At 34.2% G+C, this 15,168-nt stretch overlaps 1 protein-coding gene across 1 annotated transcript in view; it reads right to left on the bottom strand.

Moving 5' to 3' along the window:
* Positions 1-14,184, bottom strand: part of LOC129227864 (gastrula zinc finger protein XlCGF49.1-like) — a 34,855-nt gene extending 20,671 nt beyond the window's left edge. Inside the window, exons 1-3 of the mRNA XM_054862483.1 lie at positions 14,122-14,184; positions 13,786-13,926; positions 13,075-13,281 (exon numbers count right to left, since the gene is read on the bottom strand). Coding sequence (XP_054718458.1) covers positions 13,075-13,281; positions 13,786-13,926; positions 14,122-14,184 — 411 coding nt within the window. The remainder of the gene's footprint in view (positions 1-13,074; positions 13,282-13,785; positions 13,927-14,121) is intronic.
* Positions 14,185-15,168: the final 984 nt, after the last annotated feature.

The following is a 15,168-nucleotide window of genomic DNA, read 5'->3' as shown; positions in this document are numbered from 1 at the left end:
TAATTAATAGTAAAAGCGCTATTTGGACTTCATCAAAAAATAATTTTGTATTTTTTACACTAAAGTGAAAGTAGTTGATTTTTTTTGCTTACTTTTTGACATTTAAATAGTATTTTTTTCAGCAGAGCTCTATTAGTACAACTTATTTTGGTTTCAGTGTACCTGTTTTACCACTTGATTGCATAAATTAAGCGAAAATAGCGTCCCATGCATCAATTATTCATTTTCTATTATACGAAACTTGATTTGAAGGGCAATTCCGTGATAAAGTCAACCAGATGATCAAATTTTCAAAATTAAAATTTCTAAACAAATAAGGTATCAGTTTAAAGGAAAAGAGTTGTATATTGTGAAATACCTGTCTAAAATTTGATGACTTCAGTCATAAATAAGTTACAGGAGGTTAAACTAAGGTCAATATCTTAAGTATTTTCAAACGATATTTGGGGACTCTCAAAGACATTCTGTTTTTTCCAAAAAATACATCCTATTAATATTATAAATTGAGACGAATGACCATTTAAAGATAAAACTAATGCAGCAGTTGAAAGAGGTATCAAGAAAAAGAAAGGGTCTTTTAAATAAAAAGTAGTTAACAATCTCACAGTCATAATATAAGCAACTAACTATAAATGTAAACCATGCTGCTTGCTGATCAGCTGTCATCTAATACCAGCTGTTCCTTTGTGGGAGCTAGTAAAGTTAGGGAGGTGACAGGCAAATATATTAAAAAGAAAACAAAACATCTAAAAAAATTAATAGTGAAGTGTAAAATAAAAATACCTGTCATTTGTACAAATGCCAGGTTATTAGGATCCATTTATGATCATAGAAACACTCAAGATAACAAAACACACTTTTAGGGTTAAATGAGATTGTTGCAAAGCCTTAATTGCAAACATTTTGGCCAATGGTAATCATTTTAAACTCATACCCAATAAATTGCTATGTTAAACCAAAACTTTTCTGGGTTATTCCATTGGATCAGAGATAAACAAATCCAAGTTTCAGTTTCATATTGCATTTGATTAATGAAACAAGTTAAAAGCTCTGAGCTGGTATTTATAGGATTTTTAATACTTTGGATAAATTGCCTAATTATAAATCAAAATTAGATGAAAAGTTTTAATTTCTATGTTGTCCTAAGTTTAACAACAATTTTTAGTATGCATAAACTGTTGTAGGAAAATTTCGAATTTCGCGATAGCTTATTTCTATTGTTTATTAATTAATTTAATTAATTATTTTCAATTCAAAAAAACCTTGAGTATTTAAATGTTTACATTTAAGTTCAAACACCAATGTATTTCAATATTTAAATTTTCTTTAATGCGATTATTAACTTAGTTTGTAATATTGCGATCAACTTTTTTTCATTTATTAAAACAGAGGGGGGGGGGGGGGAATCCCTCAAAGTCCCTTAAAGATTTTCATTTTATATGTTAGCACACATGTTAATGATCATTAAAAAATATATATAAATTATTTTAATTTAGACCCTCATGCCAAAATTTTAAAATTTTGACTATCATTTTTTTGTTGAAAAAATTTTAAATTTTTCAGTTTGTTAATTTTTTAAAATTGCTGAATACAAATTTAGAATTTTGACATATTTTTTTCTGAAATACTTGAAATCTTAATATATAAGATAAAAATTTTCAAAATTTTTTTATCTTTAGTTATTGAGAAATATTTTTTTTTTTGTAAACAGCTGTTGTTCATTCTCAGAGAACTGTAAATGACAACTAACGCAAAATCGCAAAACTTTGAAGGGTCAAAAAATAAAAAACTATTTTTAATAGAGAAGAAATACTTTACAGGAGGTTACTTAGGAATATGAAAAGAAGAAGTATACAAAGTTTCATTGAAATCTGAGATGGTGGGTGTTGGAGTGTGGTTGAACTGACATGGAATGACCCTTTTATCATGTCAATTTAAAAAGACAGAAACATGGTAATTAGCAAGGCGGAACTAGCACTCTTGCTCTAAAACGATGGAATCTCAGTTGACAATTTTCACAAAATGACGTTTCTCTTTGACTAATAAAAAATATAAAAAAGAGGAAAAAGTCAATCGAAAAAATTAATTTAAAATAATTAAACTTACAGCTTTATGACTGCAACTGGTCAAAAAAAAAAAAAAAGGTGAAAACCAAAAAAATAAAGAAAAATCCAACACAAAAGAGTTAAAACTTACTTCTTCTAATGAGTACATAAAGGCATAGAACAAATAGCAAGTTTTCCTTCAACAGGAATCATTGATTCGGTCTGTTTGTTAAACAAGAAGGGAAAGAACAAAAATATCTTCTGCTCAACAAAAAGATAACTATAAGATTCGTTCTCCTGCAAAGATTATTCAAAAGGAAGATAAAGAATTTCGAAATGCAAAACCTATCTTCTGTGGAACTAAAACTATACATAAGATTCGATTTCGTTGGATAATTTGTAAACAAAAAACGCTGTTACGGACGGTTGCAGTTAAAAATGATGCTGAAACGGTAGAAGGCGAAACCTGGAAGGAGGAACATTTCTAGCTACATGCGCATGAATACAACTTTCAAGCTATCAGGGCAAAACGTTACTCTTTTCGTCTGCGGGTATTTTGATAAAATATTTAGTGCTAGTAGTGCTTTAGAAATTAGTTTCATTTAATAACCACTGGACTTAACGTACATTGTGAACATGCGTTAGACTAAAACAGACAATGATTGCTGAGAAAAAGGATAAATAAAAAGAGAGCGAGTTTTCACTATATTTCTGAAGAGAAGCCAAGACGCATAAATCAGGAAAATACGATTACAAAATGAATATTTCGTACCAAATGAATCGTTCATCATTCTCTTACACCATTTCTAAGTTAAAAACATCTGAAATAACTAATTTTTATGTAAGAAAAATAGTTTATTAGCTGTAAAAATGCGTGTAGTAATATACGCTGGAGAGTCCGAGTTTTCGTCTGTTACAGTACTCAGAATACCGTGGTAATACCCGCAGTGCCATATGGTGAATAGGGTACATAGTCAAATCGTGCAAGATGCGGGACATATTTTGAAAATAACTCTACTTCAAATACAACTGCTGTAGAAATCTTTTCCCGAAAGAATTTTCTCTCCACAAGAGTCATCTTCTTTTTCTTTTCTTTTTTTTAAAAATAATATTGGTTGTATATTTCTTTATTCATTGTTTTTTCTTGATTTGAGTATAATGGGATTGTTTTCGATATTTCAAAAGTATTTTTTTCTGAAAGAGTATGCTTAAAAAAACTAGGGTCTGACCAGTTTCTAAATAATTTGACAAAGTTTAATATTTTAAAAAGTTATTTTAATCTGTGCGCTTTCATTTTTGACGCTTTTGCACATGACATCACAAATGATGAAATACCATTCACTGCTGCCATTAACACAGAGCGCAATATGAAATTTGCTTCTTTACTCATATGTAGCGGCAACGATATGGTTGCATAGAGCGCAATATTTAATTCGCTTCTGAGCTATCATAACCTGGAAACGCAGTAGACAGCAAGCGTAAACATTAGGCGCGTCAGGGTAGGTGCGCCTTAATACATCATTTGTGACGTCATAAGGACCACGTCTTGTTTGAAAATTCGAACATTTAAAAAAAAGTATTAAAAATTAAACGTTTTGAAAATAAAAGATTTTCTTTGATCCATGTCTTTTTTTTTTTTTTTTTCTTTGCTTATTCTATCAACTTTAGTGACTAAAAGTTGTACTTTTGAGTGATGGAAATAACCTCATTAGATTGGAGTTTATCTTTCATGATTTGAAAATTTAAACTGATTTTGTAGTTCGATAGATAGAGAGTATGATAGCATTGAGAACAGAGGAGAAAAAATCTAATCGTCGCTGAAATTTTATTAAGTCAGTTTATAATTAAAATAAAAACTGTATAAAACTTTACTTTTTCGAAATTAAAAAAAAACTACATAAATATGGGAGGGATTGGAAAAATGCTGATTTTGCCCCTCTTCTCGTATTCGAAAAATGCTTCCCCCTCCCGGAAAAAACACCAGAATGCGGCACTGTTCTACTCTCATATTTTAATTTTCTGTTCAATCGTATACAACATTTAAAAATTTACCAAAGTTCAAAAGTTTCTTCTTTCTACTTTCCTCTTTTTTCCTTCTTGATGTGGTAAATATGCACACACATCGCGCAAAATCTGCAGCTACTTCGTGGTCCATTTTGTAAACAAACGAAGCGGAGTTGATATTGACAGTTGAAAAAGTGCGGGAATGCTCCTTACGTCACCGGCTTCTTCGAGCAAAACACTCGCCCGAGAGTGTGTACGGCTCTCTCATTCAACGCTACCCTCGCCTATCTCTCGGCCATAAAAATCCTCTCGTGCTCTCGAGGGAGAAAGTGGACCAGAGGCGTTAGACGAAATGAGTGATGTTTTTTTTTTTTTTGCACCCCTTCGAACCTTCAATGATGTTCAAATAGTGGGTTTCGGGGATCCTTTCTTGGGAGTTTTTAGGAATTGAAGCTTTAAAAATATAATTGTAGGCCATTTGAGGTGATTCAATGTGAAGTAATGGGATTTGGAACTTACCTCGGAAAGATTTCGACATTGAAGTCATACATACACAACATCATCCTTGATGATGTTAGAGAAAGGAAGGAGTTCTGGAGCTCTCAGCTCCGGCCCTCGAGAGTGCAGTCTTATTAAAAACGAATTTTTCGACGATCTTAATTAATGATGCTGGGGAGGGGCGGACGTCGTCGGAAGCATTCTCCTGGAACTTTTTTGAAGTTGAGGTCCTAAAACGCAATTTTAGACGATATTTCTTTGATGTAGCGACTATTGGCGACTCTAGGGAGAACATTTTTCGAAATTAAGTAACAAAAAATTGTAGAAAATCTTTTATGGCGTTGGGAAATGGATTGGGTTTAGCCATCCTTTCCCAGAAAGTATTGGATATCGAAGTCTTTCATAGGCAATTGGAAACCATCTCTGATGACATTATGCGAAGGGATAGGGGTTGGTATCTCTCTTCCGTAAACGCTTCGAAATTGAAATCCTAAAAGCAAAGTTTCAGACGACCTTAATTATGTTGGAGGAGGTCTTAAGTCGGGGTAGCTCTCCGGAAAAATTTTCAAAATTGAGGTCTTAGCAACGAAATCTTAAACAATTTTTAATAAGACGAGAGTAGGGCTGAAATGAGGGTCGCTCCCCGAGAAAGTTTTCGAACTTTAGGTCCTAAAAACGAAATTTTAAACGATCTGTTATGATGTGAAAGTGGGGCGTACGAGAGCTTTTTCCTGAAAAGGTTTCGAAATAAAAACTCTAAATATACATTTGTGGTACGTACCTCCAATGCATCTGATTTTGCTGGGTGACGGGATGGGGTTTGGAGGCAATCCTCTAGTAAATCTCGAAACTTTATACAATTTTCACAACGTTGGGAAGGGTGGGGAGGGGGGGGGGAGGACGTTCCTGCATAGATATTTAGAAGTTGAGGCCCTATAAACGTAAGTTTGCCGTCTTTTATGACTTTGGGGAGAGCAATATGGTTTTCGTGAATAAAATATGACAACGTATATAAAGTACAAATTCAGAATGAAAAAAGGTTAAAAAACTAGCAAACAGCTGTTTCGGCACTCTAAAATACAAGTGCCATCATCAGTGCAATTAAAAACGAAGACAGGTTCAACCCGACTAAAACGCAGTCGAGGCGAACAATGGAATGAGAGACGAGTTGTAAAAGATATGAGAGCAGTACCGGAAACGATGACGTCAGGTTACGTCAGAACTACAGAGGACAGTTGCACTCAGGAGAAAACGTCACGGACAAAAAATAAATCAAATAACAGACTTCCAAACATTAGGAAAAGGGGGAGTGCTAGACAAATCATTGACGATTAAATTAGCATTTTTCCATATGTAATATGACTCCCAAAAATCTAAATCATGAATGGACGAACACTCGTGAATAACTTTGGCGGAAGAAAGAATAAAATTATGCCCGCAAGACCAACAATGTTGAGCAATAGAGGAGCGTTTGAGATCCTGTTTTTTGACGTAATTTTCGTGTTCTTTTATCCGGAATTTGAGGGATCGTCGAGTCTGCCCAATGTAGGTCAATTTGCACTGGCAGGAAACACTATAAATGCCCCATTTGTCAAGGTTCTGAACAGGGTGTTTAAGCTGTGAAAATTTTAATTTATTAACAGGAGAAAAAGTGACGGAAAAATGAAACTTTTTTAAGATTTTGGCAATTTGTAGACTGATTTTAGGAAAAAAGGGTAAGACAACGGAACTCGAATAGTTCACAGGAGCAAGTGTTTGATTTTTGTTAGTTGAGCTACATAGCTTCTTATAAATGGTATCAATAATATCTGATGTGAATCCCCGATCAACCGCAATACCTCGTAGGTAATTCAGTTCTGATGAAAGTAAATTGGAATTTGAACAAATGGCTAAAGCACGGTAAATAAAAGATCTAAAAGCAGCCAATTTTTGTTTAGGAGGGTGAACGGATAACTTGTGGGGCGGGAAGAGAAACAGCAAAGGGTTTACGGAAAACAGTAGTTGTAAACATATTGTTATGACGAGTGATGGACACATCAAGAAAATAAAGATGATTACCAGATTCCAATTCAACAGTAAATTGAATATGTGGGTCAATAGTATTTAGGATGGATAAAAGGTTATCAAGGTCACTGACAGACGAGTCCAAAAGCACAAAAATGTCGTCAACGTACCTGACGTAAAAATCAAATTGTATAATTTTAAATAATTTAAGTTCAAAATAGTGCATGTACAAATCACTTAGAATTGGACTCAAAGGGTTGCCCATAGCAAGACCTTCAGTCATCCGGAAAAAATTACCGTCGAAAACAAACGTGTTTAGTTTTAAGCAAGAACGTGTTAAATTGCACAATTCAATGATCTCAAAGTAGGAAAAGTGATGTTCAGTTAATCTCATTTTAAGGCAGTCTAACGCACCTTCAACAGGCACGTTAGTGAAGAGTGATTTCACATCAAAAGAGGCCATTCTATGGTTATTTAGCTGAAAAATTCGAAGTTTGCGAACAAAGTCAAGAGATTCCGAACAGTAAAACAGTTGCTGGAAAGAAGAGGTGAAAAAACGGAAACTAAAAATTTGGCCAATTTGTAAGAAGCACTACCAATGTTAGAAACAATGGGACGGAGAGGAATGAGTGGTTCATGCACTTTAGGCAAAGCGTAGAATCTGGAAAATTACGTCAAAAAACAGGATCTCAAACGCTTCTCTATTGCTCAACATTGTTGGTCTTGCGGGCATAATTTTATTCTTTCTTCCGCCAAAGTTATTCACGAGTGTTCGTCCATTCATGATTTAGATTTTTGGGAGTCATATTACATATGGAAAAATGCTAATTTAATCGTCAATGATTTGTCTAGCACTTCCCCTTTTCCTAATGTTTGGAAGTCTGTTATTTGATTTATTTTTTGTCCGTGACGTTTTCTCCTGAGTGCAACTGTCCTCTGTTGTTCTGACGTAACCTGACGTCATCGTTTCCGGTACTGCTCTCATATCTTTTACAACTCGTCTCTCATTCCATTGTTCGCCTCGACTGCGTTTTAGTCGGGTTGAACCTGTCTTCGTTTTTAATTGCACTGATGATGGCACTTGTATTTTAGAGTGCCGAAACAGCTGTTTGCTAGTTTTTTAACCTTTTTTCATTCTGAATTTGTACTTTATATACGTTGTCATATTTTATTCACTATGCAGTACAAAGTTTTCGACTACTTTTTATGTAATATGGTTTTCGTTACTCTCCTCAGAAATGTTCTGATATTTAACTCCTAAATGCGCTATTGAAGATCATATCCACCCCCCCCTCATTTTTATTTGTTTGAAAAACAAACGTTTTTAGCCCAAGTACAGGACGTCGCTCGAGAGCGCTATGCTCCAATAACATACATAATTTCTTCTTCGTATGAAAATACAATCTAATAATTTAAATACCTAAGGTTCTGTCATCAAAAGAATTCAAAGAAAAAAAAATGTGAATGATTTTGGTATCTCATGTAATAAACTCAACTCCTGAAAAAAAAAATAAGCATACAGATCTAAAAGACGAGACAGAAGTTTATTTCAGTTTCCTAAACAAATTAAAAATTAAACTTCGTGAATATCCTTTGAATTATTAAAATATAATCAACGTAATATACACAATAAAACAAAGTTTCGTGAGTATGTCCGTTCAATGTGGCCGAAACTAGGGAAAAGGTTAAAAAGAAATTCAATTTCTCACAAGTAAAAAACTAAAGACTCTTTCATGTAGATTAAACTTACGTTAAGGATTTGGATATGTATTTTGAACTACTCGACTTTACAATTTACGAACTAAGAAACATGAGTTTTTCGCATCTGTATTTTCGCTTATTTTGTATGGATAATCACATTAATAGATAAGGTTAAATTAGTGCATTTAATCTTCACAACAAATTGTTAACGTCAAAAAAAATAAAATAATAATAATAATTTACAAGACGGTGATAACTGACGTTCGGCATGAGAAAACAAATCATCAACAAATTTCATTCAGAGGATGTTTTTCACCTGGAAGTTACTAACACACAGGAATGTTTTTCACCATTATGGCTTCTCATACATTCTGTTATGCTTGATTACTCAGAAAAAGCCTTTAAACTAAACTCTTACAAAAGCTGCTTTTGCCAGAATGATTTCTCTCATGTTTCTTCAAATATGAACCTCTTACGAAAACCATTGTACTTCATTGTTACCATTAGTGTTTTTCACCAGCACGAACACATACATGTGTCTTAAAACGGGAAATGCGAGAAAAAGACTTTAAACAATATTCACACGAATATGGTTTTTCCCCAGCATGAACTGTAATATGATCCTTTAAATTCGAAGGGTCACAAAAATTTTTTGAGCAAAATTCACATGAATATGGTTTTTCGCCAGTATGGGTTCTTACATGTCTCCTCAAATGCGAAATGCTGGAAAATGACTTTGAGCAATGTTCACACGAATATGGTTTCTCGCCTGTATGAAGCCTCATATGAGTCTTTAAGCCTGAAGCGTTACAAAATGTCTTTGAACAACATGCACACGAAAATGGCTTTTCACCAGTATGGACCCTCATATGGGCCTTTAAATTTGAAGACTGAGCGAATGACTTGGCACAATAACCACACGAATAGGATTTTTCTCCAGTATGGACATTCAAATGTGTCTTTAAGTGTGAAATGCGGGAAAATGACTTCGAGCAATATTTACATAAATGCGGTTTTTCACCTGTATGGGATCTCAAATGTGTTTTTAGTTGTGAAGCGAAAGGAAATGTCTTGGAGCAATGTTCACATGAGTAAGGGTTCTCGTTGGTATGAACTCTTATATGTGTCTTCAAATGTGAAGAAGAAGAAAATGACTTTGAACACGTATTGCACGAATATGGTCTCTCACCAGTATGGGATCTCAAATGTATTTTTAATTGTGAAACGAAAGAAAATGGCTTCGTACAGAATTTACATGAAAGCTGTTTCTTACCAGCACCAGTCTTTAAATGACACTCCATTGTTGAACAGTGTTCCCCAAATTGACACGACTGTGTTTTTGGAAAGATGGATTCTCAACTTTCAAGAATTTCCAACAATCAGTGATCAAACACGAGAAAATACGAACTATATAAAATCACAAGGGTATAGTGTTTTCCATCTATAATTTCCTATAATTCCAGAAAGAGAAGATTTTGCTCAAAATAAGTTACAAGTATGGTTTTAGGCAACTTTGGCTTATTAGTTATGCAAAATCGGTTGCTTAAAAAATACAAAACTTTTTCTTTGCACTAGTACTCATTCTTAGCTGTTTTCAACTAAAGAAAATTTCTTCAAACAAGATGCTTCCAAAATTAAAGACCCAATGATGCAAGGTCGTGGCTTCTTAGAAACATATTACACTAGTTTCGATTCAGTCACCATGCATAAGTTGATAAATCACTTTCCATAACTCTTGAAATTACTTCTATATTTGATGTATGAACGTTCTCCTCAAAATCGCAAAAACCTCCTTTACAAGGACGTGATTTCATAAGTAGATGTATGAAAAGGTGCTAGTAAAATCTCTTGGATACACACAGACTTTTACATCATTCTTACCTCTACTTTTTAAAGAGTTTCTTGTGAGTTTCGAAAAGTGAAGCAGATTTGAACTTTGCTAAGACAAGTTAGGATTTTATAAATAGAATGTGCAAAGAATTCAAATCTTTAACATAATTGAAAAGAAAGAAGTGTCTTTTCCCTGAAGTGCTTTCAAAGTTATATTTATCTTTGACTCTGCTTAATAACGAGGAACAATTTGAAAGAAATGAGAAGCAAAAGAATCTAACTTTTTTGTCAAAAAAAAAGTTACTGCTAATGATTTTTGTAGTACCTTTTTTACTGGTGCATATACGAATAATAGCAAAAGCATTCGTTAATGATTTTAATAAGAATTTGTCCGAACAAGAACAACCAATCAACCACTATTTCAGTTTAGAAGCTATGCAATAATGGACATTATGAAAAAGACTGGGCTTTTTAAGAACGTACAGTTATGTGCATCAATTTGGTAACTTTGTATTTGTTTATTGGCCTACTTGTGGCCTGTGAGACTACAGTTCTTAATATTTATTTTTAAAAGTGAAGAAAATGGCACTTAGTTGTATTTCTTGATTCATTGATTTTGATAGATTTCTTTTAGATGTATAAAAATGGAAGTCATACTTGATGAAGTCTGATGTAATGAGTCCAGGTTACTGCTGAAAATAATAAAAGTAATTAGCTTACATGAAAAACATACACACACAAGAAATATTTTGTAACATTTGCCCTTTTTCCTCTATTCCCCCAAAAATATTTATCTCAAGAGCAAGTGATACGTGTACCAAGTTTGGATGAAATCACAAAGGTTAAAAATTATACCATCCTTTAGGAATTTAAATCAACAATTGTGAAAGAACATGCAAGCATAAATATATACACACCATTAAAAATTCAGGGAAAGTTAAAGGTAAACATCACTGTAAAATGGATTGTTTTTAAGTACAGAAAAAGTTTACCGAATAAAGACAAGTATAAATAACCATCTAAAAGAAACAAAAACTGAACAAAACCAAAGGTAAAGTTTATTTTATTTTTCTAAACAAATTAAACCATACATTTTTTGAAAATCCTTTCTTACCAGCAGGAAAACAAAGCTACTCTTATGAAGATTACATTAATTTCTTATAATGGTTACTCCGGATGCGACACCAACCAATTTTTGCGGCATATGCTGTAGACTTCATTGAAGCTAAATAACTTAATGACTCACTACATAACTCCAACTTATGGTTATAAGTTTGAGTTTATTCAGTAGTAGCTATTATATAAAAATGACTGTCAGTCAGGGTATGTTGCGATTAGGGACGGGAAAGTTATTTTGTTTGCTGGTAAAGCCATCACTAGTACACCGCTGGAGAGACAACAACGAATTTCGCAGCTGTTACGGATGGAGGGAAACTACTGCGAGGTCAAGAGTGAGAAAGTAATGGAAAATGTAAAGACTGAGATAAGTATTGTAAGTGGCTCACTTGATAGATTGCCTAAAAAAAGAACATCAGATTCTAGCGTCTATCCTGTCCACCTCTGGAAAGTTTGAGCTCCGTCGTCCGACCGATTAAACGATTCCATTAGTTGAAATAGGGGTGAGGAAAAACGGCTTAAGAACTTACGGATTTATTTAGAGGTGCTATTGCCTATTAGGCAAACAATATTACTATTCAGATGAGAAGTAGCAAGCGGTATAGGATTTTCTCGCCAATAAAAGGGTTGCAATAGTAGCCTAACGCTGAGCCTAACAATTCATCTTCTTACCGACAGCTCTCCCTTGAAAGAAATAGACTTGCTCAAAGTCATAGCTCAACTTCTCAAAGGCGAACAGTATTTTCGCTTGTTCTGCTGGGATAACAAACGGGAAAAAATACCTTCATGAAGCATAATTACAATTAATGCAAGTTTTGTAAGAAAAAATTGGAGCATTTTATCTTCATCACAATTGTTAAAATGCCATCAAAAAAAAATTCAAAATTAATATTACTTCCAAGAATCGATTCTACGATGGTACGAGGGCAATCCGGAAAGTAGTACCCGTTTGTGAAATAAAGACACAGGAGTAAATATTAACAAATGTAAACATTTTTATTGAAAAGAACATACCTTAAACTACATCTCCACATAATCTTTAAGCAAGTTTAAGCATTTGTCATAACGTGTGACGAGCTTTGTATTCCAGCGTCATATTCCTTCGCCGCCAGCCGATTGAAATACGTAGTCACGCCGTCTTTAAGTTCTTCATCGCTGCCAAATCTTTTTCCCGCCAAAAACTCTTAAGTTTTGTAAAGAGATGAAAATCTGAAGGGTCCAAGTCCGGGCTATATGTGGACGGTCGAATATTTCCCAATTGAATTGCTGCAGAAGTTGTTGTGTTATCCCCGCTGCATGAAGCCTGACATTATCATGGAGGAGAATGACGCCATCAGACAATAGACAAGGCCGAACGTTTCTTGCGTTGAGAAATTTTATCACAGACATCACTTCACAACTGGCGGCGTTCTCAATTATTTTAAACAATATGAACGGCCACAGAAACAACACAGGCAATGCTAGCGTCACGGAACTTGCAACAGAGAAGGCAGACAAGCCACTGCAGCGGTCTGACCTTAATTGGCGGCTACTAGCGTCGTCAGCGCCTCATGCGGTGGAAATGGGAACTACTTTCCGGATGGCCCTCGTATTTTGCATCAGAAAACAGCCATCAACAAATTTCACTTAAACAATTTTTTTTCAACAACATGGCTTCACATATGTTTTACGACAAACTCATGCAACAGCTGCTTTTGCCAGTATAATTTCTTCTAACTTTTGTTCAAAATGAACTCTTATAAAATGCCATTGCACAGCGCTTTTATGTTTAATGTTTTCTGTCAACATTGACACACAAATGTGTGTTCAAACGGGAAACGCGAGAAAATGACTTTGAACAGTATTCACACGAATATGGCTTTTCGCCAGTATGCACAATTAAATGTTCTTTTAAACTTGAAGCGTCACAAAATTTCTTTGAACAATGTTCACAGGAATACGGTTTGTCACCAGTATGGGTTCTCATATGTCTCCTTAAATGTGAAATGCGGGAAAATGACTTTGAGCAATGTTCGCACGAATATGGTTTTTCTCCTGTATGAACCCTCACATGGTTTCTTAAGCCTGAAGCGTTAGAAAATGTCTTTGAACAACATTCACACGAAAATGGTTTTTCGCCGGTATGAACTCTAAAATGTTTCTTCAAGTCAGAACCCTTATAAAATGCCATTGAGCAGAGTTCGCACGAATAGCGTTTTTCTCCACTATGGACACTCAAATGTGCCTTTAAATGGGAAATACGGGAAAATGACTTTGAGCAATGTTCACACACATACGGTTTTTCACCTGTGTGGGACCTCAAATGTATTTTTAATTGTGAAACGAAAGGAAATGCCTTTGAGCAATGTTCACATGAGTAAGGGTTCTCGCCGGTATGACGTATTGAATGTGTCTTTAATTGCGAAGAGGTAGAAAATACCTTTGAACACATTTCACATGAGTATGGTTTTTCACCTGTATGGGACCTCAAATGTATTTTTAGTTGTGAAACGAAAGGAAATGCCTTTGAGCAATGTTCACATGAGTAAGGGTTCTCGCCAGTATGACATATTGAATGTGTCTTTAATTGTGAAGAGGTAGAAAATACCTTTGAACACATTTCACATGAGTATGGTTTCTCACCAGTATGACATATTGAATGTGTCTTTAATTGTGAAGAGGAAGAAAATACCTTTGAACACATTTCACATGAGTATGGTTTCTCACCAGTATGACATATTGAATGTGTCTTTAATTGTGAAGAGGAAGAAAATACCTTTGAACACATTTCACATGAGTATGGTTTCTCACCAGTATGACATATTGAATGTGTCTTGAATTGTGAAGAGGTAGAAAATACCTTTGAACACATTTCACAAGAGTATGGTTTCTCACTAATATGACATACTGAATGTGTCTTTAATTGTGAAGAGGTAGAAAATACCTTTGAACACATTTCACATGAGTATGGTTTCTCACCAGCACCGACTTTTCCATGATACTTCATTGTTGAATAGCGTAAAAGTGGGTGTGCACGAAATTGACAAGACCAAATTTATAAAAAAATGGATTCTTAAATTACCATCGATCATCAAATATTAGAGTGCCATGAATCAGAAACCTCAAGAATATTGTGTTTTTCAACTATTTCTTACATTTTTAAGAAGAGAGGATTTTACTTAAAACAATTGACAAGCATGCTTTTTTTAATTACGAAGAATCGGTTTCAGAAGAACGTAAAATAAAATCAATTCTTCACAATAATTCTCACTCTTATGTGTTTTCGAAGACGTCAAGGGTTCCTAAAAGAAAAGACCCCAATCTTGTAAGGTCGTAGTTTCTTAAAGAGGCATATACTACACAAGTTTCGATCCAGTTATTATGCTTTGCTATGAAGTTCTTTTCAGAATAGCAAACAAAAACCTAACTTTACACAGACATTGTTTCACAAGTAGACCTACAGCTGGATCTTTGTTAAATAAAGACTTCTACATCATCCTTTCTCTTGCGTTTTAAAGAGCTTCTTGTCAGCTTCGAAAACTGAAGCACACTTGCCGTTTGTTAAGACAGTTACTTGACATTGGGGTAATTATTTTATGTAGCTCAATTAAAAAGTTTAGTCAGACAGTAACGTGATTTGGTTTAGATTAGCAACAACAAGTCGTAACACATATTTTGGTTCTGCTCAACAATGTCTAGATTCATATCTCATTCAGCAAAAAGAGAGAATTACATTGTTGTCTGAGAATCAAAGGACTGCTTTCTTAAATTTAAAAGTGCTGCTCAAAATTAGCACTTTCTTTGGCTGTGACTATTTCAATAGCGGGAACAATTTGAGTGAAATGAGAAGCAAAATAAATTTTCTTTTGAAAAGAGAGTAACCGCTAATGAATTTTGTTGCATCATTCTCACAAGTATATACGAAAATCAGGAAACGATTTTAAAAAGAGTTTGGAGTTTGTCCCAAGAAGAAAGATCAACACTTGAGTTC

This window comes from Uloborus diversus, chromosome 8, assembly GCF_026930045.1.
Source record: "Uloborus diversus isolate 005 chromosome 8, Udiv.v.3.1, whole genome shotgun sequence".
NCBI lineage: Eukaryota > Metazoa > Arthropoda > Arachnida > Araneae > Uloboridae > Uloborus > Uloborus diversus.
Note: the sequence above shows the minus strand (reverse complement) of the source record. Positions and strands in the feature narration are given on the sequence as shown.